At 38.3% G+C, this 27,563-nt stretch overlaps 1 protein-coding gene across 7 annotated transcripts in view; it reads right to left on the reverse strand.

Annotated features, from left to right (window-relative positions):
• Window positions 1-6,329: 6,329 nt before the first annotated feature.
• The window catches only part of LOC124125702 (receptor-type tyrosine-protein phosphatase T-like), a 59,201-nt gene continuing 37,967 nt past the window's right edge, over window positions 6,330-27,563 (reverse strand). For 6 of the 7 annotated variants that reach the window (XM_048400581.1, XM_048400579.1, XM_048400580.1 and 3 more), the window contains 15 exons: window positions 20,441-20,455; window positions 19,365-19,441; window positions 19,232-19,268; window positions 17,740-17,837; window positions 17,250-17,375; window positions 16,951-17,096; window positions 14,147-14,282; window positions 13,720-13,863; window positions 13,558-13,591; window positions 12,639-12,703; window positions 12,174-12,299; window positions 11,641-11,766; window positions 11,209-11,348; window positions 8,656-8,791; window positions 6,330-8,123 (listed from right to left, as the gene is read on the reverse strand). In XM_048400581.1, coding sequence (XP_048256538.1) covers window positions 8,052-8,123; window positions 8,656-8,791; window positions 11,209-11,348; window positions 11,641-11,766; window positions 12,174-12,299; window positions 12,639-12,703; window positions 13,558-13,591; window positions 13,720-13,863; window positions 14,147-14,282; window positions 16,951-17,096; window positions 17,250-17,375; window positions 17,740-17,837; window positions 19,232-19,268; window positions 19,365-19,441; window positions 20,441-20,455 — 1,478 coding nt within the window. In that variant the 3' untranslated portion in view covers window positions 6,330-8,051. Of the gene's footprint in view, window positions 8,124-8,655; window positions 8,792-11,208; window positions 11,349-11,640; window positions 11,767-12,173; window positions 12,300-12,638; window positions 12,704-13,557; window positions 13,592-13,719; window positions 13,864-14,146; window positions 14,283-16,950; window positions 17,097-17,249; window positions 17,376-17,739; window positions 17,838-19,231; window positions 19,269-19,364; window positions 19,442-20,440; window positions 20,456-27,563 lie in introns of those variants that run through there. The other variant, XM_048400582.1, reaches the window with a different exon arrangement.

Genomic DNA, 27,563 nt, shown 5'->3' on the forward strand with positions numbered 1-27,563 from the left:
AAAGACACTGGACTCTAATTAGCTATATATTTATTGAGATGTAAAAAGTGTTTAACTGGTCTAGACCAAAGACAAGTAGCTTGCAAAACCAAAACCAAAAGTCTTGGCCCACGAACCTGGCGCCTACTTTTCCCAAAGCATTAAAATAAATAAATATTAATATAAATATATTCTTTTAATCTACGATAGAAATAAGCACGATATTCTTGAACGTGTTGCAAATAACGATTATGCATATGTATATACAAGTATTAACTACACAGAATGGTCTTAGTGCCTCAGAAACTGAAAGGAGAAAAGCAGGACCTGCGTATTAAACTTCATACGGCATCATAAGGCATTGACATTATGGAAAGTTCCCGAGGAATGTTTCATAGTCATAGACGAAGTTGTATTGTTCTGTGTGAAACAATTGAAGGAAAATGAAGGATAATGTTGTTCCTTATTTTAATTTCAGCCTATTGTTTAACTGATATTTGAAATATTAAATTCACACGTTAACATCAACCTTTCCCCTTCGAACATTAACTGATAGATATTCATGCACATGTCCTACCTTACAATTTTCCTGTTTACCACAACCAAGAAAGGCTTGTTTATACAGGGAACTGCCCTTATACCATTGCAAAATCCAGTGGTAATACAGATACCGATCACTTGCATTGGTAGTATGTGGTTCTTTGTCTAAATAATTTCTCACGTCAATAAAATCAAATCACATTGCCACCTGCAGAGGACACTTTGATGATCGAATATAACTACGCTTTGTTTACAGAGCATGTAGGCGTATCCAGTTTGTGTATAAATGGCATGGGTGCCTAAAGGCTTAAAAAGATGTCAAAAACATCCATCAGTGTCTTCAAACAATGCATTTTATCTAAAGAGCATTGGAAACGTATAACAGCCATATGACGTTAACCGTCGAGATATGTTTAGAGAGTTCTTATAAATCTAGGATAACCAATAGCTGACAAAGTTCGTCAGCATGTTATGAATACATAAAACAAAATTTTAATATTAAACACATGATTATCCTCATTCTATGTGCACCAAAATGAAGCGTAATATGCAGTAGATAAATACTCCTAGTGTAAATATAAAATATCAATGCCATAGAATAACCGATCTGGATTATACGCCAGGAACAGATTCCATTGGGCGTAAACGGTGAAACATCAGGAAAAAGTATATGACTGGATCACTGACAGTTGGTGATGACATCAGGTGTTGGAGGAAAGGGTAAGTATGTCATGCCCTACCGGTTACACCTGTCATTCACCAAATTTCCATACAAAGGTAAATGTTTGTGGTGTACTCATGCCATGTGACGGCGGCTTGAAATCAAGCCAGGCACTGAAGTGATGGCCCACACACTCTATAAAAGGTACTGAACAACAATGCTTTGTATCTGTGTACATTCCTGCGAACAGTATACACCCATAATTGTGTTCCCCTTGGTCCATCTCGGCACAATATCACATGTTTTGTTCGTACGCAGAGGGGCGTGTCTTTCAAACAAATCCTACAAGTCAAGGTCGTTGGGGCCACACTGCCAATAACACGAAGTTTGATATTAAAGAAAATATTTACTTGAATTTCAGGCAGCGGTAAAAGACATTGCTGTTAATTCATACAGTGAAACCGAAAAGCGAAAACTGATATTATATACATTTGAAGTAGGTTGTGTTAATGAAATTTGAATTTGTCGTATTAACGTTAATCTAGTGAATTGAATTATACTCCTTATGTCTTTACCTACACATGGCTCAAGATCGTGAAGTTGCAAATAGGATTCCAGAGAATACCAATTGTGTAGGTACGACCAACTTAAAGAGGAAAAACAAAACGACAAGAACAAGAAGACGCCGAAACCGATCAGTACGAACAACCAGTGACCATGGACAGGTCAGAGAGTGTTATTTCAAGCAAGTCACTGGCCATCCTTCATATTAAGTGACCTTGGTCAAGGCAAACATGGTTTAGTTATACTTTATGTCACACATGTGGGGGTATTTCTAATTAAATAAAAGCGATAGACATCTTTCCATTATGTTAAGACATGCCTTTTAAAAGCAAAGTCCATTGTATGATGTTGAGTATGTACTGAGTATGTACTGTGCTTATATATTTTTGATATGTTTATGAATCACTATCAACTAGATGGCACCAGGGTGAAAGGGTGAACGTACCCTGCCCGACAGGTGTGAATAACACACGCAAATGCAAGTCAAGTCTCCACATGAAAAAAGATATTGCAAAATAGGAAATTGCATAGGTCACAATTTTTGCCACCGATGTGTACAATTTGGAAATGCTCTCCACATTTGAATAAGGTAATCAACGTTCCCTGGCCAACCAGTATCGTTTACATTTGTTTGTTTGTCGCATGTGGTAACATCGCACCATCAGGAATATATTGCCTATGATGTTATTTCAGATATTCTGGTATGTTAACCACCAGAAAAATGATATACTTGATATTTTCTACTTTTCTTGATGATGGAGATTATTTGATAGTAGACTGATGTTACATGTGCTTGGATTCAATACATGTGTGAGATAGTAGGTTTACTTTTACCTCTGCTTTGAACTATTTCAATAATATACTGCTAAATATAATAATTATAAAGGTGAGTGTATGTGAACTTACGAACAGCGTATCCTGACCTAGCTGAAAGAAGTTAGTCAGACAATGCAGAGCTTTAGACGATTGACTCTGACAGCTGCCCCTGCTGATACTCCCACCTTAGACACATTCATCCTGCTCAACTGATACTATACACGACTGTCCCAGCTGATACCCTCAACCCACTCATCAACCGTTTCTGCTGATATTCCCAACCCACTGACAAATTGAGACAATGAGTCCGATGAGCAACAGAACACCCAACACAGTCAACATTGTCGGTCTGTTCCTCCTGATACTCCAATCACACTCACACTCGGGGGCTGTCACTGTTTCAAATCCCCTCCTGCCAAATCCTTACAGTGGTGGTTGGCGGAGTTGGCAATGAATATAGATCACAAAAAGGTTTGAAAACAACATCTAGTCATGAATAGAGTCTTTTCAAACACCTTTTTATAATGTTACATTTAACTTTCACTGTCATTTGTTTCAATGTGCCTGTTTCAGGAACATTCCATGTGTATGCAAAATATATTCCTTCTCTAAGTCCTGTAATATCCCCCAAACAGTCTGGTTATGGCCTAGAACATTATAACATCGCAAAAATACTACCGTATTACCCCTTTTAGACACTAGGTCATCAATAATTTCGCGAGAACTGTTGACCAAGCGTGCATTTTGAGACCTGGCTTACATCAGAGACCTAGCATGTAATAGTGGAAATATCAATACTTTTACCAGTTCCTATGGGTTATCGATTGGCAGCCATTTTTATATGAATGTATCAGTATGCTATCGATGTATTCATACGTACGTTTTTTGTGTGAAGAGGATTAATATATAACACGTCCCATTTTAATTCTGGAAACCCAAAAGTCCAGAAACTCTACGGTCTCTGCCGACTCTCGGTCAAAGGTATTTACAAAATTAAACATGCTGTTTTCATGGAAACATACCAAGGAAGAAAAAATGAAAAACAAATTGTTCAAAAACTCAATATTTACACTATGTTGCCCATGAGCCTGCCCATGGGCGAAGTGTGGCCAAGTGACAGCCCGACTGTGAGTGGGGTGGGAGTATCAGCAGGGACAGCCCGACTTTGTCGACTGTGTGGGGTGCTCTATTGCTCATCTGACGCACACTCATTATCCTGGCAAAAGCATACACATCTCCATCGAGACGGATCCTGCATCCGAGAACAGTGTGTCATGTGAACTGCGAGCCTCTCTCGCTCTCTTTGTTAGAGACATCTGATACTACACGATTCATCGACATTCGAGAATTTTCACTTCAGCAATTCGCCATGGCTCCCTATTATCAACATAATACCCTCTAACGCCGCAATATGATGTCAGGGCTGTCTGCATCGTTGACATACTGATGGATATGGGATTTCATCGGGGCGATTTTGCGGTAACAAATATCCTTTTCCGATTGTGCCTCGGCACAACAATAGAGAAAATTGTGGACTGCTTGGATATACCCTATCAAATGGCTAACTATCCTGACCCAACTGGAAATAGTGCGTTCTTCTTCTTAAAGACGTCATTTGAGACCAAGGCATGAATGCCTCTGCATACATTTCGTTTTGATGTAACTGAATGTAATGGATCAACACACTTTCTAGGCTTCAGCCAAATCAGTCCCAGTTAGTACCGATGTACAGGACAAATGGTCGATCTGTCCAGTTCATTCGCATTCTGTCTTTACATCGTTTAAAGGCACGTTGTTCCTTTGAAAATGCGTACGTAAGTCCTTGTTTCATGATTTCAGGTTTGACGATATTCAAATTATTTTTGTACGAGGGGAATAATTCACATTTTAAGGTTGAACATGTCGAAACTCCACATCGAATTGTAAGGGACGTCGCCATTTTGAGCGTCACAACGAAATTCCTCAAGGGAGAGAGTGACAGCACAAGGTGTCAGATCTTCATTTGGTCGTTTATAGCGACAGTTTGACACTTCGCATGAGGATCTTTGAGTGAGTTCTTCATAGAATCACAATACTTTGATGGTGTGATAAGTGCAAGGAAGGAGGCAGGGGGAGAGTTATATATGTGCCTATATTTCATGGGGGCCTTTTTCGTTATTGAAAGGCGCGGGCATTTCATTTTCAAGAGCTGTCGTAGATGAACCAATGGCATGAATTACATGTACAAGAACCAGCTCCCTGCAAAGTAAATGATACAGAGGTCTGAACATGGCGCATATTTTGGGCATAATATACAAGGCCACTTTGCAAGATTCTCTCGCTTGGAACTCCAATCTTCAAGTCCGGTTTATCGGAAATCCTTCATTGTCGACTGCCCATAAATCATTTGGGAAAGAGGACGTACTAATCACAAGGTTCAGGAAACAATCACACAATATCGTACATAATTGTTAAAATAAGGTTGAGATAAAACTGAAAATTACAGCTGCTGATAATATATTTACTAAACATCTTTAATGAAAATGCTATCCGCTAGAAATAAATGAAACTGTATTATGCTTTCATAGATTTTACCAAAGCACTTGGTACAGTGTGGAGGGTTAAACTTGGTCCAAATTACATAAAATTGGTATAAGAGGAAATTTTCACAAACTAATATGCACGTGATCTATAATAGGACATACAATCAAAGGTAAAATCAAACGTAACCTCATCCTCGTATTTCTCATTCAACTCTGGTGTAAGGCAGGAAGTAAAGGTGTACTCATAATATACCAAAATGATTTAGAATCATATTTATTTGAAACAGGATGTACAGGTATAAAAACCGAAAAGGAACAAGAAAGTGACATACTCATGTTGGTTCAACGTACTTTGCTGTTTCAGTGACACCAAGCAGCCTCGACAAAAACCATTAGATTCTTTTTATATGCATTGTTTTATCTTGAAACTAGGCGTTACCGTTTCAAAAACCAAAACTCTCTTATTTGGAAGAGGCCAAGTTATTAAGACAAAACTATCCTTTTACTTTAAAAAAATGTTATTGGAGATTGATGGTAACTTTGGCTATTTAAAAACAAACGAATGGTAACAAGTATTAAGTCATTGACTGAAAATGGAACACAGGCTATGTATTTTTTATTCAAACTATCCTGCCATGCAAAATTGCCATTTGTCTGCCTACTTTTGATGTTTAGGTTGCTCCTATGTTAAGGTAAGATACATAAATATATGGGTTTGAAAACCAAATATAATAGAAAACAGCCATATACATGCATTCTTTAAGTTAGCTAGCAAATTAAGAAACTCAAAACCTCATTTTATGGTATTCAGTAAACTCGGAAGAGAACCCATCTATGTTAAAATAAATAAACGAATAATAATTTTTTTGGCGTATATTAACCTATACTAGTGGACAGATGAACGTATCCAATGTACGTACTACATGTACATGTATATATAACTATGATGTGTCAAAATATAAATTAGACCATATTCCATACCCATGGGAATAGAGAATTTACTTGATAGATAGAGGTTATCACGCGAGTGTGTTTGGGGATGGTTAATATCCTGCATTAGGAATAAACATTGTATTTAGCGAGCCCTGGCGAAAATTGCCAACACTTATAAAATGCCTTAGCTACGTCACAGTTAGACACTGATTTTCAGTATATAAGACTGTTCTTTTGATAATGATAGCAATTATCCCTGTAGTCAATCTAGATTCCCGATGGTTAATTCTGACTTGATTGCCGAATGACAAGGGCGACGCCATGTTTGTTAATAAACACTGAAAGTAGTCCCCTCTTGACCTTTGATATTTGATCTCTATCCGCATATGACCCCAACGGATATCGTTATTATCCGTTGGCTTTATCCTGCCGAGAAACTTACTCATCATATTATAAATAAGGATTATCAGAAATATTTTTAGAATCCATGCTAAACAATTTGGCTAAATATCACGAATGGCCAAATAATTCAAAATGCTATACAACATTGACTTCATCAAATGTATCAGCGCTCAAACATTCGACCAGAAAATGTATTCACCTTTAAAATGAATTTCATCAAATCACTTTATGATATCACCTTTGTAAACATACATGTATTATATACATATATATATTATACGACAATATCTATGTGTAAGCCATCATCTGTATCATGTATATGAACTGTCTTGTAATTTATGTTCACCTTCAAAATGTTTTTCGTCAAATCAGTTCATGATATCGCCTTTGTAAACATATATGAATCATATAAATATATATTATACGACATGATTTATGTGTGATATGTCTTCTATATGATGTATATAAACTGTCTTGTAATTTATGTTCATGTATCACCGAGTGCGGTTGTTTCTGGGAGTAAACAGAATCCAGAATCCAGATAATAGATCTCTGTGTTGTCTTGCTACTTTCAATTCATTGTGTCTGTCCGTTAAAGTAAGTTGGCAATGATTGGTGATTTGGGAGTCGATACCTGGGTGCCACATACCGAAGCTAAACGTAGATTTGTTTTGATATAACTTTTAGAAACAATAATAACTTCAAGCTCGTGACTGAATAAGGTTTGTAAAATTAGTTAAACCATATTTTGACCAGGGATTTAACACACGTCTCCACATTTTGCGTACTTACACGCCCATTACGTGTTCCTCGTCCTTTTAATCATGGGTTGCTTTCCTGGTAATTTACAGTAAGTTGTTGTCCGACTTCAAATATGAACATTTCCTTGTGTACATGTGTACATTGTAAACGTTTGTAAAGTCATGCATCATATCGGAAAGGAAGGATATGGTTTTGAATAGTTCTTATGTCAACGTACTACCGGTACGAAGTTTAAAATGACCAGCGGTCTTCTACCAATTAAAATATTGTGTTCACATTGCTTTATCTTCACACATGATGATACTTATGTCATTTTATGTGTGGCTTAGCAAAAGACTCGGTCCCATTAAATCATCAGTTTAACCAATTCCCTTCGCCCTTTGCACGTTCGTTATTTTTTGCTCTTGGCTTTCAGTGTTTAATTGCACTATAACAGTCGTCACATAACAGTGAGTGTATGTCATCTATCAACCTTACAAGCCGCATGTAAAAATATGTGTCATACTGATAGATTATCATATGTATTACAGCAATGGACTAATAACAGTCAAATTATAGACATATTTCAGATATATTTTCCATTGTAAAACATATACACATTTTGATCCGTAACACTTTAACTGTCTACTTAGGGCGACAGCTTGAACAGGTGACTATTTCTATTTTTGAAATCAGTAATATTGTCTTTTTACAGCACAAACATGAAGAATTTAATGTGCAGCTATTGTTATGGTAGCCGAGAACTACAAACAAACCATTACGTCTGGGTATAGATATTGCAACAGTAAAACTTTTCAGTTGCTGATGTTTCCTGCCAGGCCTGAAACACTTCCAGGTTGTGTTTCCTCCAGTATAAGTGGTATGGTAGTTCATCACATGTTGGCGTAGATGTTCTGGGACTCGATGTACGCCGAGGCCATGTCGTAACACAGGGCAACGTCAGTCTGGAAGCATGAGATATGTAAGTGGTGTATAGGAATGTTCTTCTTTGGGGGCAACTGAAACCGACATGACATCAAATAATTATCTATTCTAGGACTCACGCTGTAATGACTGGTTGAAGGGTTAATGTTGTTTTGTATTTAAAGTTAGGTAGCCTCTATAAAGAATGGCGTAAAAACGTAATAACAATCATCTCGTGTCTGATACATTTGGACAAGGACCAGGTAACATCCTACTCTCAGACGACAACTGCTATAGTTTTGAAAATTGTGCCTGTGTAAATAAACTAGAATATATGGTTTGAAATCGCAACCGATTCGATTATGAACAATGTTCATACATATGCTTATAGATACCTTCATGTTAGTTTGTCTTATCTGTAATGTGAGGGTATTGTACGTCTATAACGGCATTAATGTTTTATACAAAATATGTCCTAACTCTTTAGTTAACACGCGGATATAGGTGTAGATACGTTCGTATAAATACAATGGCGTTGACAATGGATGTATTGTAACTAAATGATGATACTACCTGTGTGATGTCCTGGTCCAGACAGTGGGTCATAGCCCTCATGTTGTTGTAGATCTCAACTCGTTTGTCATGCTTCACACCTTGGATGATATTGCTCATGATGCACAACATGGCTCCATTCTGTTTGCCGCCATCGCTGAAACAACACAACGTGAGCCCATATCAAAAAGTAGAAGAAAACAGTTGGAGAGGGTAACATGTCATTTTAAAGCAACATCATAAGTGAGTGAGTGAATCGTGTTTACCTTCCAGTATTCCAGCTGTATCACGGTGGAATGTCAACAATCGTGTTTACGCCCCACTATCCCAGCTATATGATGGTGGAATGTCAACAATCGTGTTTACGCCTCGATATTCCAGCTATATCAGGGTGGAATGTCAACAATCGTGTTAACGACCACCTATTCCAGCTATATCAGGGTAGAATGTCAACAATCGTGTTTACGACCACCTTTTACAGCTATATCAGGGTAGAAGGTCCACAATCATGTTTATGCCTCACTATTCAAGCTATATCATGGTGGAATGTCAACAATCGTGTTTTTGCTATACCACGGTGGACAACTATATCACTGTGGACATCTATATCATGGTCGGCTGCTACATCACGTTGGGCTGCTATATCACGGGGGGCTGCTATATCACAGTGAACTTCTTTATCATGGTGGACTGCAAATATCACGGTTGGCTGCAGTATCACGGTGGACTCCCATATCACATTGAAGTGCTATAAAACCGTTAAGTGCTATATCACGGTGAAGTGCTATATCACGGTGAAGTGCTATATCACGGTGAAGTGCTATATCACGGTGAAGTGCTATATCACGGTGAAGTGCTATATCATGGTGGGCTGCAGTATTGCGGTAGACTGTTATATCAAGTTGGGCTGCTATATCATGGTGGGCTGCATTATCACGGTGGGCTGCTATATCACGGTGAAGTACTATATCACAGTGAGTTGCTATATCACAGTAGACTGCTATATGGCTGCTATATCACAGTGGGCTGCTATATCACGGTGGACTGCTATATTACGATGGGCTGCTTTAGTATAGACAAACATTTAGTCTATGAAATCTTATATTACACAATATCCTTGTTGACTCTAAAAAAATATTTAAAAAATCCCTATGCTGATTTCATATGTGGAAATGAGTGAGCTAAAGCTGGCTAGACTTGCATTTGTACACGCTTCTAGATTGTGGTTTTTTTTCATTAAATAAATATATTTCATAGTCATGGTGCAGGACTACTATATCACGGTGAAGTCCTATATCATGGTGGTCTGTAGTATGACGGGTGACTGCTATATCAAGGTAGGCTGCTATATCATGGTGAAGTGCTGTATCACGCTGAGGTGCTATATCACAGTGAAGTGCTATATCATGGTGGGCTGCTATATCATTGTTGACTGCTATATCACGTCGAAGTGCTGTATCATTGCAAAGTGCTATATCACGTCGAAGTGTTATCTCGTTGGGCTGCTATATCACGGTGAAGTGCAATATCACATTGAGGTGCTTTATAACGGTGGGCTGCTATATCATGGTGAAGTTCTATATCACGGTAGACTGCTATATCACGGTGAAGTTCTATATCACGGTAGACTGCTATATCATGGTGAAGTGCTATATCATGGTAGACTGCTATATCACGGTGAAGTGCTATATCACGGTAGACTGCTATATCACGGTGAAGTGCTATATCACGGTAGACTGCTATATCAAGGTGGGCTGCTACATCTCGGTGAAGTGCTATATCATGGTGGGCTGCAGTATCACGGTAGACTGCTATAACAAGGTGGGCTGCTATATCATGGTGAAGTGCTATATCACGTTGAGGTGCTATATCACGGTGAAGTGCTAAACGGTGAGCTGCAGAATCACGGTAGACTGCTATATCAAGGTCGGCTGCTATGTCATGGTGAAGTGCTTTTTCGCGCTGGGCTGTAATATCACGGCAGACTGCCTTATCACAGTCGGCTGCTATATCATGGTTAACTGCTAAATCACGGTAAACTGTCAACAATCGTGCTTTGTCCAAGCACATACTAGTTGTTAACCGACGGAACAAGCACCCTCGCCGAATGGTGTACAATGACACACCACTTACCATCCTTATCTTTTTATTGGGTCTTGTGATCCGTTCTGATCATGACACCGCACAGGGTTTCGATGTGTGGACACATAGGTGAGGATTACAAGGAATCAAATGTACCCATTCGGAAAATATAACCATTTATCAATTACATGTACCATGTGAAGATGACAATTTCATAAGGTACACAACAATTTAGTTACCTTAATTTCAGGTAAGAACTATAACGGAAATGTTTAGTCGGTGTGGTGTAGTTACTATCAGATATTCTAATTCAATAATTATTCCAAATATTACATTTTTATGATCTCATGCTTTATTCAGTTTAGACATTCAAGTAACTGATTTTAGGAATATCGTAATTCGACGGTTTGCAGGCAAGGAAAGCATGCCTGTCAAATCTGTCGTACTGGTGAAAGGCAGGTTTGCTACAGTCTTCATTCTTAATTCCTTTACCTATATAAGACAGTAACTGCGTGGGGGTTGACATTCCCTGTGTGGCGGTCGACTTGTTCCAGAAGCTCTAAGAAAGTCGAGGGAGATTCCGCGGGCAAGATATTCAAGATGTACACACGCACCACTGTTGGTGGAGAATTCTGCAAATGTATGGAGGAACGGTTTTGTTGATAATTATTTCTAGTTTATATCAAAATTGGTGTGATTTTGTCAAACAAATCTGTTACAAACGATAATGTTACTTCTAAAAAGTGTTTGAAAATCTGGTATGATGATTTGATGATGTTAGGCTAATCCTGTCAAGTGCATCGAGTGCACCGACGAGTCAAAATGGTCACTTTACTACGTATTTTCTTACTCTAAAAATAATTTTATCAGCGGGGCCAACTGAAAGGATATCCATGCACGTTCATCAAGGCAGTGTCTACTTACCTTCACCTGTCTTTGGATTTTGAGGAGGGTGATGTCACGGTTAATGGTGGTCTCTGTGGAGCACCTGACACTCACGTGATCCAGATCCAGGCTGTCTCCAGGGCATGGCACAAAATTGGACAGACTCTGAAACAAAGTCAACTTATATTATCTGGTAAAAACAATTATGGGAATGTGTAATCAATAAATGTTGCAGTTGGTTTTTTTTCTGAAATGTACGATGCGACCGTTTGAAAGTGTTTGCTGGAAAATCATAATATCAGAATCAAGTCAGCGAGGCCATTCTGATGCCCAGTAGCCAAGTGGTTAAACCGCTCGCTCGTCACGCCGAAAACCCGAGTTCAATTCCCAATATGGGTACAATGTGTGAAGCCCTTTCTGGTGTCCCCGCCTTGATATTGCTGAAATATTGCTAAAATCTGCTAAAAAACATATTCACTCACTCCTTGATGCTTCACTCGCTTTATTCACTGTGACCACTCCCATCAATAATATTTAAGTGGTATTTTTGTAACTTGTCAACCTAAACCCACCTGGTGTGAGTCTGGCAGGACAATGACAGTGGAAGACTCCTGTTCCCCCGTGAGTTTCCAGAACAAGGAAGCTGTGGTGACGGAGGGGGCCTCAGTCAACAGGTAGCCTTTCACAGACAGATGGGACTGAATGAAGAATACTTAGTTTTAATGTACCACTTTTTTTCTGAAGGAAATATGATATTGTCATTTACTTTGTTAATTACATTTGACTTAATTGAACAAATACCAAATTCAAGGTCTGGCAAGACGTTTGAACCTAATGTTAGAAACAGTTTGTGATGACTTTATAACCGGTAGGGCAGGACATACTTACTGTTGATGTTCAGTGATCCATTCTTACATTTTTCCCTGCTTTTTGAACAAATTAGAATTGTTCTCTCGCGTTGACGTTTTACACTTATAAAATACCTTTCGTTTACAAGTAGTTTCCAGGAACATCGTTTCACAAATAAAGTTCATTACCCGTGACATGACAGATAGGATGTCTGAGCGTCCATCTATCCACACACGACCTTTGTCAGGTGTACCTGAAACAATAGTTTATTTCATCTAAACTGGGGGACAAACGTAAGAAATACGAGTTAGCTCTTATTGTATTTAAAAATTGAAGCAATAATCAACCACGCACCATGTTTGAAATGTAGATTTGTGCCGAAAAAAAGGATATTTGTTAATTTTGAAAGATGACATGTCAAGGTGAAAAACTAGGAGTGCTGACTAAGCGCCAGTATAGTTCATGTTTGGGAATATTTTTCTAACTTAAGATATTTTCAACTGAAAATCAAACATATGATAAAATCAACTGAGAGGTATAATTTCTCTTTTACCTCAGTTTATTTTGTTTATTACTCAATCCCTAAAATACAACTACTAGTACTACAACTAGTACAATTAGTAGCAGTACTACTAATTATGGATTTTAGATTTTGACAGTTGACAAAAGGCATGCTTGTCGTAAATGGCGACTGACGGGATCGGGGGTCAGGCTCGCTGATTTTGTTAAATCGACTTTTTCGCTCACTGGATTGTCTGATATACCTGGGATTTGTGAGTGCAGCGTTGAACAACAATGGTACAGTGCAGAGTTTTATTACTAGACAATATACTTGAACGTCCAAATCGGTTTTGCAAATCATTCATTCGCGATCGTGTAAATGTCAGCTAACATTTCGTAAAGTTCCTAACTTTGGAACTTCGAGCTAAGTGATCTGTAAAAAGTGCGATTTAAGACGTTTAACAATTTGATAACCCAGCAGACATTGCGTGAAAATTTCACCTTGTGTCAGGAACAGTCTCCAATCATCTGCCCGTGTTCACATATTTTACATATATTCAACGCCAGTAAAGGATGTTGCTAGATGTACAAAATGACCATACTCACCCTTGGAGAGCTCCTCCCGTTGTGTATTCAGGGTCTGACACATTTAGAACACTATTACTACAGGTATAGACAGTATATAATTATGCGTTGTGAAGCACACATTAGTCAACAATTGCAATGAAAATGTAACAAACTACAGTTTAACAATGACAAAGCAGCTACCTTTATGAGTTTGTTGATTGCCATTCGTCCAATGTTGAATACCCCCCTTACACGTCGGCTGCTTCTGAATTCCTCAGCGCTGATGGAAGTATTGCCAAATTTCAGTGTTTCAAACAGTGCCATATATACACATCGGTACTGCTCCTACGGAATAAAACATTCAGGGTTGATGTTGTCTTTGGTGAAGGAGCCTTAAGCTAAAGCCGGACTCCACACACATTTATAGTGCCTTGGTTTCCTAACGGCTCACTCACAATAATAACTGAAAAAGAACTTGTTCGTCCCACAGCCGTGGCAGAACAATTCAACCCTTCGTGAATTACCAATTGCAAATATTGCCAATACCAATATTTCTACATGGTGTTACATATATAGATGTTGGTTCTTGTTGTCGTGCATTGTGTTATACATGGTTACAGTGACTCGCCTTGGTCTGTATCAGTCCCTTCCTCTGGTCTCTCATCCCTGAGATACAACCAAACACATCCACCTTTTGATCAGCCAGAGCCTGGTCCAGCAGGTAGTCCACAGCGATGTACGTCCCTGTCCGGCCGACCCCAGCACTAAAGTCAGAGTCAATGACGTACATCGGTGTGCATAATAACGTCGATCCAAGGCTAGTCTGGTCCAGACTCAATTATTTATAGATGGACGTCATATGGCTGGAATATTGCTGAGTGCGACTGTATAAACACTCAAGCACATTTTTGCGTGATTGTGTTGATTATGCACTAATTAAACGCTTTTTATAATGTTCATACCTTATCTATTTTTTAAACACAGTTCCTAATCACTTGATTTTAGCATATTTAAAAGAAATAAAACTGAATGACAAAATATAGATTTTTATCTGAACAGTCAGCTTTTGCCATTGAATGTGATATTGAATGATGTTTTAGGGATTTTCAGCATCACTTTTGATATGGTTGTTTCCATATGGTCAGATTAAACATTTTCTCGCCGCGAATAGCTGCAAGATTGCTGATGCGGCGTTAAGCAAACATAACACACTCACCCATTTATAAACACTGCCTGTTGCGTGACATTATACAATGGAAGTTCATTATCAATCAATCAAACATTTTATTCTTCAAAAACCACCAATCGTGGTTCAAGAGCATATACTTACACATATATGGTAATACATGACTTGATCGCAATAACCACAGTAGTAGTTGTTTGGTTGGTTTGTTGTTTTACGCCGCACTCAGCAATGTTACAGCTATATGACGGCGGTCTGTAAAATAATCGAGTTTGGACCAGACAATCCAGTGATTGATATCATGAGCATCGATCCACGCAATTGGGATCGATGACCTGCATCAACCACATCAGCGAGCCTGACCACCCGATCCCGTTAGTCGCCTTTTCCGACAAGCATAGTCGCCTTTTATGGCAAGCATGGGTTGCTGAAGACCTATTCTACCCCGGATCCTCACGGGTCAACCACAGTAGTTAAGTTTAAAGTGCTTCCACAAAGTATAAATAAAATTGCTAGTGTGTGTGTGTGTGTGTGTTTGTGTGTGTCGGAAATAAGACTCTTACATTTAGTTTCTTGTTTTATTATACTCTTTCGAGCAGCCGGTCTCTACAGCTCTTAGTAATTTCACGTTTCCATTTTTTGTATATATTGGTCTTTTAAGGCTGTGTCGATTGTGGCGGTAAGCCATTGTTTTCCCTAATTTCTGGGATAATCACGTGTGATAATCCACAATTGTGGAGAGTTGTTTGATACAATTTAACCAGTTATTATGTGTAGAATTGCAGTGTGATGAAAGTGTACATATACATTTGATAATTTGAATAGGAAATTACTAAATTTCAGTTTATGTTAGAACCTTATCATTCTTTTCTTAACAGAAATTCTAAGTGAATATCTTCCAAGTTCACCATACACAACAAATGTTGGGGTTGAGCTTCTAAGTCCAGCAACAAGTTTTCAAAACATTTAGGTGAATGCTTTCTTTTGAAATAGGTTTTTCATGTCCCCAAACTTCTGAGCCGTATGGAAAAACAGGCACACATAAAAAGCTTTCAGTAATGTAGATTAATATCACATACCCTTTGGAAGTACATACATTGCTTCAGTCGTGCTATAAACTTAACATGTTAAAGATGTGATTAATCTCATGTTCCTGTGAAAACTAATACCAAGATATGTGTAATTATGTACAACTTCTATTTTTTTTCTAATCCGTATTAAAATTAAAGTGTGTTTGCTAACCCCTCCCTGAAAACTACAACATCAAGCTTCGTAATATAAGAATATTCATAAAATGCATTTAATGTTTTTTGAAGATTTTTTTTACTTTCTGCCATGATAACCGTGTAATCTCGCAACTCTTTTCCACACGTTTATACTGCATCTCTCCCTCTTTAGTAATAAGAATAATTATAGGGCGTGTCCTGCCAACCCTTGGGCATTTGTAGGGGGACGTTTTCTACCTATTCTATCGACACTTTTAAACTGATTTTTATAACCGTCGGTGTTCATTTCCTTGAGATTAAATCTCGGATTACTGGTTCACTATCCTCTACTTCATACTGACCAGAAGCCAGAGTAAATAGCAGGTTGTCACGCAACGTTAGCTTTTATATCACAAATATATTGTTCTATGATCTCAAGTTTAACTCCAATCGTGGTTAGCTTTTCAAGAATGGCTGAGCTATTATCGCCATGTCCGGGTGGTTGAACATATCGTACCTGTTGGGAGTTTCCATCTGCTGGAGTAGAGGAAAGTATATGCTGTGGTTGGGTTGGTGTGGTCAGTGGAGACAATGTTCAATTATTCTCTTACCACGCTCACGCTTACAACTTGAACGGTCGGCGTGGACAAGGCCATGTTTAATGATACTGAATGAACCGTGTCGCTTGAGTTGGAAAATTTGTTTACTGTCTTTTCGCTCCTCGACCCTTCGTGTGTTTTCTTGTCGTTTTCATCATCTTATTGAGCTAACCAGGCATAATTGCAACCCCCATGACTAGACGTAGAATTAACGGGCTTCATGGTTAGGAGAGTTCGACATTGACACATCCTCATAACCTTGCGATCAAGTTCATGTGTGACGACTTCTTTTAATACTGTCCACTAGTATCCCCTGTAGTTTCAGATGAGAGCCATTAATTCAATACAATTTAATATCCACGATCAGAGCTTTACACAGCACTGTTATATGTTGAACTACTCGACACATGTAGTGCACGGTTTTTCATGAAACAAGTTCGCTCACCTGCAGTGTACCAGGAGAGGGTCGTCCTGGGTGTTGTATGACGTCCTGACCAGCCACAGAAACTCAGTCAAGGCCGTCTCCTCAGGGGTCCCATGATCCGGCCATGTTGTGAAGTGGAAATGGTGGAAACATCTTCTTGTGTTTGTCTGAAGGTATGCCAAACAAGACCCTCAGGGGAGTGCGGTTTACCCAAGACAGAAAAATAATGATTCTCAGGATGAACAACTAACAAGTTTTATAATGAAATTGTAAATTGGCATACTTACACCATGGACATTTAATATACATTGATGATATACCTTGCTGTCTGCAACCTGCAGTTCCCTGACGACCCAGTGAGCCCGAATGCTTGAGTTGGTCACAGTGACGGTGAGGTCACCAGCGTTCATGTCCGATGTGTCACACCAGTATGCTTCACACTTAACCTTCAATTGACAAACAGCTATCTTGAGAAATACATGAACATTGTTTTTCACAAGCTTTATGTTACATACATATTACTGGAGTTTGATATTTCAGTTTTTAAAAAAACCTACACAATCTTACAACTTAAATCATGACCGGAAACAAATCTTTGCTGCCAGATGTGTTTTTGTACAAATTGAGATATTTGTCAAAAGGATGTATAAATTTAATTTTTTCAAGAATAGAGAATAAGGTTCTGCAGAGGTTGCAGAATCATGACAAGCCAATGTAACAAATTCATGTTCAACACCAATATGGCCTTGGTTTTCCAAACACATAATATCTGTACTATAAATGATGACTGGCGGTTGTCAAAAAACGTACCCTTCCCAGCTCCATCAGGTTTGTGAGCATGACGATTCTTGTACAGTTCTGTTCCCAGATCATTCTCCAGAAATCAGGCAAGGTCATAGTGGTAGGAGCTTTGCAGAATATATATATATATATATATATATATATATATATATATATATATATATATACGTCAACGACGGATAATATCAATCACTGGTGATGGAAATGATGTGAGAGAATCGCTGAAAGTCAGTGATGACACAAGGTGTTCACGAAAACATATATGTTGAAACTTGTTACAGTTATTTTGCAACACCATTCCCATAAAACGTAAGTGTTTGTTTATTGTCCGATGCCACACGCAGCAATACTCCTGCAACATTAAGGTGGCCTGAAAACAATCGAGTCTGGTGCAGACAATACAGTAACCGGCTTCAGGTGCTTAGATCAACGCTGTTGTGGTACCTCGCCTTATGTATCAACCGAATCACAAATCAGATCTGTTTTAGCAGGTACCAGAGCATAAAGAGATGTGAATCGCTCTGTAAAGATCACAGTATGAGGTAGTATCGCGCATGTTTTCACTATGGAAGGGCCAAGACCATGTCCATTATCACAAACTATCACGGCGTGAGCAAGGTCTATTGTACGATTCCTGCTATATCATAGCGATCTGTTTATGAATCACTATCAATTAGTGAGGATACACTCGCTGTGCCATGTCCAGTAAATTCCACTGAATGTCTGCATAAACGTCCGGGAATGACAGGACCATGTCAATGATGGTGAAACCTTGACTTTAAAGCTTAGCTTGAAATGAAATCGCCTTTAGCTGTTGCTGATGGCGTATTGAAAGACACGAAGGGGCATTCACAATTGGAAAATGGAAATCATACCTATCCGCATACGTCTTGATACAAATCATTTTTCAGAAATCCACGCTTGCCGTAAAGGGTGTCTATGCTTTGTCGTAAGAGGCGACTAACGAGATCGGTTGGTCAGGCTAGCTGACTTGGTTGAAGCATGTCATCGATCTCAATTGCGTAAATCGATGCTCATGATATCAATCACTGGATTGTCTGGTCAAGACTTATTTACAGACCGCCGTCATATAGCTGAAATATTGCTAAGTGCCATGAACCAAGTAGCCATCATTTTAGATTGTAATGCACATATTCAGGTAGGACAAAGGATATGGTTTCTCAGTTGTTACTTTGATTTCAAACTCTGAGAAATTGGAAAAAGAATTAATGCCTTCTATATTTATATATCGTCAGTTCAAAACTATAGTCGAACATAAACCTTTTTGTGATACTCTTTTTGACATCGCAAGGAGTGAGAATACACACGTTATTAGACATCATCAGGCATGTACGGGTTACAATAATAATTGTTTAATTGAATCACCTTTTGTCTGGGTTATCACATCAGTAGTATACACTGTATGGGCCTGATCCATAATAACCTTGTATATACGTACCAGAAAAGATCATCACGCATTTGCTGATATGAACATCCTTACCTTGAGCTGCTATGTAGGCTTTCGGTCGTGAGTATCCCTATTTGAAATAAATATGATCACCATTAAAAGTGATACACTGTGTAAAAGTAACAAAAACATTTATAATTTATAATCATAAACATTTTTTACTCACATGGATGTAGCTGGCATTGATGTAGTCGGAACCAGGCCTCCCTGGCAGTTCAGTCAACACGACTCGAGTAGCATCATCTGTTACATTGGAGAAAAGTATGAATACGCTCCATCCATCCATCCATCCATCCAAACATCTAAACACACATTGGACAATGGGTTCCGAATTCTGACAGACCTGCTTCATGGCTATAGATAGGTTAACGTAATCAAAGTGACACCAAGAAAGAATAGTGATATTTGTTGCAGATGTATGCACGCCCTGTATGTATATTCGCACAATAAAGTGCAATGACTAAATAGAAAAAAAGGCATATGTTCACCCATCGTAGCCCAGATAGTTAGGCCCTATGTACAATCAAATATTGTTCTTACTGGAAAGTGTTCACAAGTACAAGCAAAAACAGACGCTGTCCGGTCGCCACCATGTCACCATATTTTCCAGTATGATGAAATTCATGCTTACAGCAACTTCATATCAAATTGTGTGCCTTGCCTCTAACTAACATAGGCTGTGGTTTAAAGATATCACGTCTGAGTGACGAAAATAGAAGTATTGTAGAGGAAAACGTTCAACCAAATGTCCAATGTCTGCAGCTATCTCGGGAAGAAAAGTGTATTTACATCCGATTCAATAACCATGACCCTTAATTTCATTCAACCACATGTTTGCCTATCTATAGTTGAACATATGGGTGCAAGCTCTCACAGACAAGTCAAACAAATAAAGTGAGCTTGGGTCAGTGCATAACGAAGCAGAACTACCTACCTAAATTCCCTACTTTGACTTAAACCACAGGTTCCCGTACTTTGTCAAGTAAACAATTGACTTGCCTTCGCATGCGATTTAGGGGTAAGGTTAGTAGACATGTCCTTTAAAAGAAATGTTTTTGTCACTTATATGTACAAATTATCATCACAGTTACCTTGACCTTCACTGAAGTGAAGTGGCACGCCAGTGGCAATCAAAGCACGGGAATTTATGCAAACACTATTACTGTGAAGTCCTAAATAATATCTTTCCCAGACGTTGATTTTAAGCATTATGGAAAACAAGAACAACATGGAGACACTCACATGGGTAGTAACTTACACTGCAAACACGAAAACGTCGTTTTTTTCCGTATATGGTCATTGGACGGAAAAACGACGTTATTTGGACGTTTTCAAACCATCGTTTTTCCGTCCAAATAACGTCGTTATTTGACATCGGAATTTACTGGGAGAGAACGATAGCGTTAAGCTCCTCCCTTTCTTGATTGACATTGTCAATCAAGCAACAGCGTCTACCGGTATTTCTACTTCTCAGATTTCATTGGTCAGTCCCCGCGTGTTAGATTATAGGCCCGCGTTTGACGGTGCACTCGAAGCGCTTAGCGGAAGTACTGAAATCAATCGTTCTGCGCATGCGGATTACCTAATGCCTTGACCAAATTTTCCGTTCTGTGCATGCGCGATTTCGCGTATTGTTTCCTAGATTTAATGTCACCACTATTTGACAATGGTTCATAAACACAGTCACGTGAAGGTTCGGAATCGTAACGAGTAACTCCATTTAAATTGAAGAGGATCCCGAGTGATATGGGAGATTCCAAGATGAAACTATTCTATGGCTATCTAGGCTGCATACCAAACCGATCTAAACGGGACCCGATAGCTTATTGTATGCTATATAGTCATATGGAAGTGGACAAGAACTATACATTGTATTCCGGCCGATTGTTCTTGCATTTACTTATAAGTCAGGAAAATGGACTTAAAAGGGGAGTTGTTGAAAGTAATTATCTTAATTATTAAATGTTGCCTATACACTAATCTGGACGAACTTCTCATTGTTCTGTTTATGTCATCCTATATACTATTAGTATGTTACTGTTCTAAAGTCAACCTCTCACATAACATTATATTGTTCATAGTATCAAAGTTTAATCAACAATATCAAGAGCAGCGATTTTGACCACCGAAACACCCAAACACAAGGGCTCTGGCTGTTATCAAGCGCTAGTGCAGACGTGATGCATCGTAAAAACTGTATCGTGATGTCTTCAGAAATTCAATTATACTACGAGATAGTACGGCTAACGCTGACTCACCGGTGGAACAAAGACAATATCGCTAATACAGATATAACGTATTTGAATATTAATACTAAAGACAAACAATCATTATTTTTGCAGTGACGATACAACACGTATACACGTTTATTGTTAACTTTCATCAGTTTTGCTCTTCATTTTAATAACTTTGTTTTCACATATATATGTAGCAATACCCGACAAGCATGTCATACATAATTATGGGGCAGTTTTCAATCTTGTATTGACTTACTCTGGTGTTAATGAGCGAAGTTTATTGGCTTGTGTGTAAAACCCCGTTTTTCTGGTAATCCTATTATTACTTAGTTTATTTCTATCTAATGACACCCTGTTCTCTGGATCATTGCTCCGTGACTATCCATAACAATTAAGATGAACATTCAGTTCAAGTAAATGAATGAGTTTGTTTTGACGCTACAGTCAGTCAAAAAACCAATGCTGTGAGGTTTGATAACACACTTCTACCAGGTCGAACATCGTTGATCCTCATTTTCTGCCTAAAGAGAATCATAGTTCATATGCTAATTCATCTGCGAATACCCTCCCACTCAAGATGACCTTACGTGTTGCTAAATCTATCATCTATCCCCCCAATCTCACCCCCCCCCCCACCCCCCACACGCACGCACGCAAACACGCACACACGCACACACACACGCACACACACACACACACACACACACACACAAACAACTGACCTAAATAACCTGGACAGGAAATACTGCTGTTAGCCTCTGGTCAACTCAGCCGCGCCACCGCAGAATGTTCGTCCAACTCTGCAGGGGGCATTCTCAGTGGCTTCAAACGCGCTGAAATGTTTTCGCCTAGCATCCAAGATGGTGGACAAGTGAAATCGTATGAAATTTGGCTATTTTAGGTCCTATCTCTTTTTTGATTACCCAATAAAGTCAATTCATAGTTACACGGTTGTGAAGAAGCTTACAACTTTATAAGACTTATTCATCTCATTCTAAAAAAGCTACTCGCTCTCACATAAAGTTGTAGTTATTATGTCACTGTTTTATTTCTTTAAAAATATATTACATGTTCAACAATAACAATTAAGATGAACATTCAATTTCCGATATAAGTAAATGAATAAGTGTGTTTTACGCCACAATCAGTCAAAGACCAACGTTGTCCGGTCTGATGACACACAATCTACCAGGTAGCACATTGTGTACACCCTATCCCAATTGAAGTCTCCACTGTGGGTATTCCTGGGGACGAAAAGGCCCCATGTACCTAGGAATTTCATCAATACATTCATGCGCAGCATTCTCTGCCTAAAGAAGATCATTTAGTTAACATGCTAATCCAACTCGAACTATAAAGATAAATGTTTTATGTAACATCCAACAGGCCCACATTTACGCACGCAAGCACGCACGCGCACATATATTTGGATTTACCAATCCCTGAATTGAGAAGACGTGCGTTACGAAACTCCTCCAAGTCATCATCAATATCCGTATATGGCTGTGATATCATTACCCATCCAAAGCCGAATATACATTTATTGTGTTTTCTTGACAACATATGTTATAATTGGGATAACACTTTCTGAGTAAAGTACAGATTCTCGTACTTTCTTGGGTTGTATGTGTATCAGTTCTTAATGCCCTTCACAGACTCAATCTAGCTTTGTTTTTTAATGTGGTGATACTTGCGTAGAATATAATATTGTCATGCCTATATACATTTGGGTCTTTGTCTACATAAGCATTAAGACATACAATTTAGAGCTAAGGACATTGCTAATTCTGCAGGCATGAAGTACACGCCACAGCAAGCTGTGATCTTTATTCATACTTTAGATATTCGTAATGGAGATCTGTAACTGAAGTTTATCGTAATCTTCCGCAACTCTCACCTTCTGACCAGTTGAACGTCTTAGTGCATTCAGATGCCATTGTAAAATTCCAGGCTGCCCCTCTTTCTGTGATGTTTTGACGGATGAAATCTATTGCGTTATAATAATCTCTGTTTGCTGATATATAATATGTACATGTTGTAAAATATTTACGATATTTTAAACGTGTAATTCGATGCATATGCAATGCAATGTGAACATAAGTGCGGATGCACGAAGGCGGTTATAGTCATAGTTATACTGCGATGGATGTAGGGGAATGGTAGGGGGGTGTATGTATGTATGAAAGCACGAATACCGATACATGAGAGCGGATATAGTTATAGTTCGATGGATGTTGGGGAATGGTGGGAGGATGGATTATGTATGAAAGCATGCGCATGGATCCATGATGGCTGACGTAGACATAATGGTGGGGAAAGAAGAATGTGATGTGTGTGTGTGTGTGTATGTGTGTGTGTGTGTGTGTGTGTGTGTGTGTGTGTGTGTGTGTGTGTGTGTGTGTGTGTGTGGGTGGGTGGGTGGGTGCGTGCGTGCGTGCGTGCGTGCGTGCGTGCGTGCGTGCGTGCGTGCGTGCGTGCGTTGTGATACGAGGGTTGGCGAACATGTTGTCAGATGATTGTGTGAGTAAGTTAAGTGGTTGAGGATGTGGCAGGTATGAGTATTGATACATGCAGACTTGGGGTTGGGGGACTGGGTGTGCCTGTACTGAGGTATTTTGTTTCACTTACTTATAGTGTTTTCTTTCACTCAAATACTGTTTTACGCATTTTAATGACTGAAACTGTAGTGACTCAAAGGTCATACTGGCCGGGCATTCAACATATCTACCCCAACTACATACGTAGCCATTTTTATGGTGTACAATTCTTCTTCTACCTCACACACACACACACACACACACACACACACACACACACACACACACACACACACACACACACACACACACACACACACACACACACACACACACACACGCATTAATTGTTTTATTAAATGTATCTTCGAGAGTCAGTAAGAAACTAGAAATAACTGCCTTTGTTCTGTAAACCTCACCAAGTTTCAGCTTTCGCCTCTTCCTTTGTGGACTGAGGTTTCACATTTGTAAAATGATCTCTCTTATCTGTCTGTACCATCAACTTAACTGCCCTCACCCCCTGCAGTTTTCCCGTTCCATATTGCTAAGCAGGTGACCCACAAGGAGGAATACCGCCCTCCCTCAGTCCAGTGATACTGTGCCTAGCACAATATGTTGGGGATACGTAGCCTTGCTGTGGGCAAACATTTTGTAACAATTTGGCAAACTTTGATATGTAAACAGCAAATATTATTCAGTTTTATTTCAACCAAAACGGAAAAAATCGGATCCTACTTATTTTGTGGATACCATAACAATAAATCAAGCCAATAGATCGTTTGAGCTGGCATGAATATAAAAAATAATTAGCAAGTCGATAGTCATAATTCCCTCTGTTGGTCCCACGTGAAATGTTCTCCATGAATATAATAGATGGCTGATAGACGTTCGACCGAATAATATCATTTGCTAACTTCAACTGTTCATCTAATTTCCATGAATGTATGTTACATAGTTCATATGTTCATGGGCTTCTTCACTGAATGTATAGTGTGGAGGACTACTTCACTTGAGGATAAGTAACATAAATAATGATGATAATTATGATAGTATTGCCATTATTATTCCTTCAGATTATTAAAAAAAATGTTATTATGTTTTCATAGAGAGAAAGAGGTATGGAGATTGTGAGATTATTTTTAGCATCGGAATCGTTAACATAATTCTTAAAGATATTATGTTTTGTTTGTTTGTTGTTAAATGCTGCACTCAGCAACGTAAGGATATTAAAACATTACATTTAGGTTCAGTTGTATTTTTATATTTGTATCATTTTGCAAATGTTACAGAGACCTGATAAGGGATATATAATAATGTATAGTCGCTATTCTTAAAGTAAGAATATGTTAGATTTAACAACCAGAAATATTGCACAGAAGAGGATAATCATATTTCATGACACTATTCAACGTCGAAGTCAACGATATTTGTGTATGTTATTGCTACATGACACGGATACGTCATTATAAAGCAATTAGAAATTGGCATTTGATGATATAAGATAGCTACGCGATCAATCACAAAGAACAAAGAAGTAAGCGATATTTATTTCACGATAAAACATTGTTCTATCATGACGTCATTTATTGAGATTCGAACATGCACTCGCAACTTGAAAAGTAAAATTTGTAAATTTGACCTTATTTTTGATAGGTTTGTGTCTAGTGAGTTGTTCCCAATAAATGTTGCTGGAGAATCCGAAAATGAGAGTGATATGACAATCGGTATTGGGAGAAAAGGTACAGATGATTGACGAGAAAATTGTGAGAATATGCGGGACCAAACTCAAATCCTAAAATGGATTTATCTAGCATGGCCGCTGTCGGATTCTATTCAAGGAATAATCATTATATAAGTACGGGTAAATATTGTAAAGCGTGTATTTTTTCCTAATTTAACACCCTAAAAGAGGCTGTACGTAATGTTGATATCTCATATAGAAATAAACGAGTCTCGGTCGTTGTTTATCGTACAAAAAACAACTCCCACTCGTCGTTTGTTTCTTAATTACATGACCATATACACTAACATTATATCTTTTCATGTTTATCAGTCAACAAAAGCGACATAAGCATTTCCATTATCATGAGAAACACTTGCCAAAAGTAGCGCCAACTGCACCATTGCGTCAACATCAGGAGCATGTTTCATGATTCATCATAATAAATGATGACATTGGATGCTCGCAAAAACGCGTGCTCATTCCGATCCACTTGTGGCACCCGCCACAAACACATCCAAAGGCAAGCCAATTGTTCACCCGAAAAGGCAGAGAGTTGCATCTGACATCATTTTTGTCATTGATACGTCAAACCTGGAAATGCCGTCTACACGTCCAACACAAAGCCCAAGCCAGGACCCAAATCCTTCAAACCCGGCCAAAGTTCTGTTAATTACATACATTTCCCCCTAACTTTAAATAATCTATACTAGTTCTGAAGTAAACCGTATTTACCCGTATGAATCGTCTTATGTTATTTATTGCCGATAAACAGAAAATGCACACTTTCTGAAAGTACTGTGTGATAAGTCACGCACCAAACCTATACTCTCGATATACATGCTGCTCTTACTTAAAAAAGAATATTGGGTTAACAAGATACGTATATTAAAGTAACATGCTTTCCTGATGTGCTCTCATTCTAATTTGAAATAATGGCATAAATAGTTACCACTCATCTTTCAATATTTTTCAAGGTTGGGTTTATCACGAACATATTTGAATATGTACAACATCTATACTTACTTATCTTTATACTTAAAGGCATCAGGTTTGTCTGTCATAAGACCCCGAAACAAATATGTCCAACACAGCCCAATATTTGGCTCTTGGCTCCTTGTTCTTATATTTTATAAGTATTGTTTAAACAACTGTTTTTTTTCTGTAAAATATGTTCATTTCAGAAATTAGATGTTATTCTAGCATTAGGTCTGTGGTACGTTTACTGCATCAGCATTACATTAAAACGATATTACATTATATAAATCCATACAGAGGAAATGCTTAACATTTATCTTTTAAGGAAGAGTGCAGGACGACTTGCTTTATACATATAAATGTGGACATATATGTATGGACATTTGGATGATACAGATATATCTGACTTGGTTGATGCATGTCATCGTACCCCAAATGCGTAGATCGGTGCTTTTGATGATAATGACTGAATTGTTTGGTCCAGACTGGATTATTTACGAACCACCGTCATATAGCTCGTATATTGCTGAGTGCGGCGTTAAACAACAAACAATCACACAAAAGCTTAATAATTATTAAATACCTTCCGACACTGAGAAATTAAAGTTATATTTTCTAAATATTCTGTTATATTTATAACATAATTTGATTCATAATTTAATTATTGCGTTGCTTTCTTCCCTATCATTCAATGTGCATGTTCAAACCCCTAAACTTTTAATATTTCATTTTTCATAAAAGGCTACGTTAGTGCGTTGCCTAGATCTCTCGTTACCTACTCACAAGAATAGATTAAAATAATTTGTTTTACTATCATATTTCTGTTTATCTAATTCATAATACGAAATTGATAATTCATTTATAATAGTATAGATCATATTCGTGTATATCAC

The sequence above is a fragment of the Haliotis rufescens genome, unplaced genomic scaffold (assembly GCF_023055435.1).
Source record: "Haliotis rufescens isolate VD_foot unplaced genomic scaffold, xgHalRufe1.0.p SCAF_2, whole genome shotgun sequence".
Classification (NCBI taxonomy): Eukaryota; Metazoa; Mollusca; class Gastropoda; order Lepetellida; family Haliotidae; genus Haliotis; species Haliotis rufescens.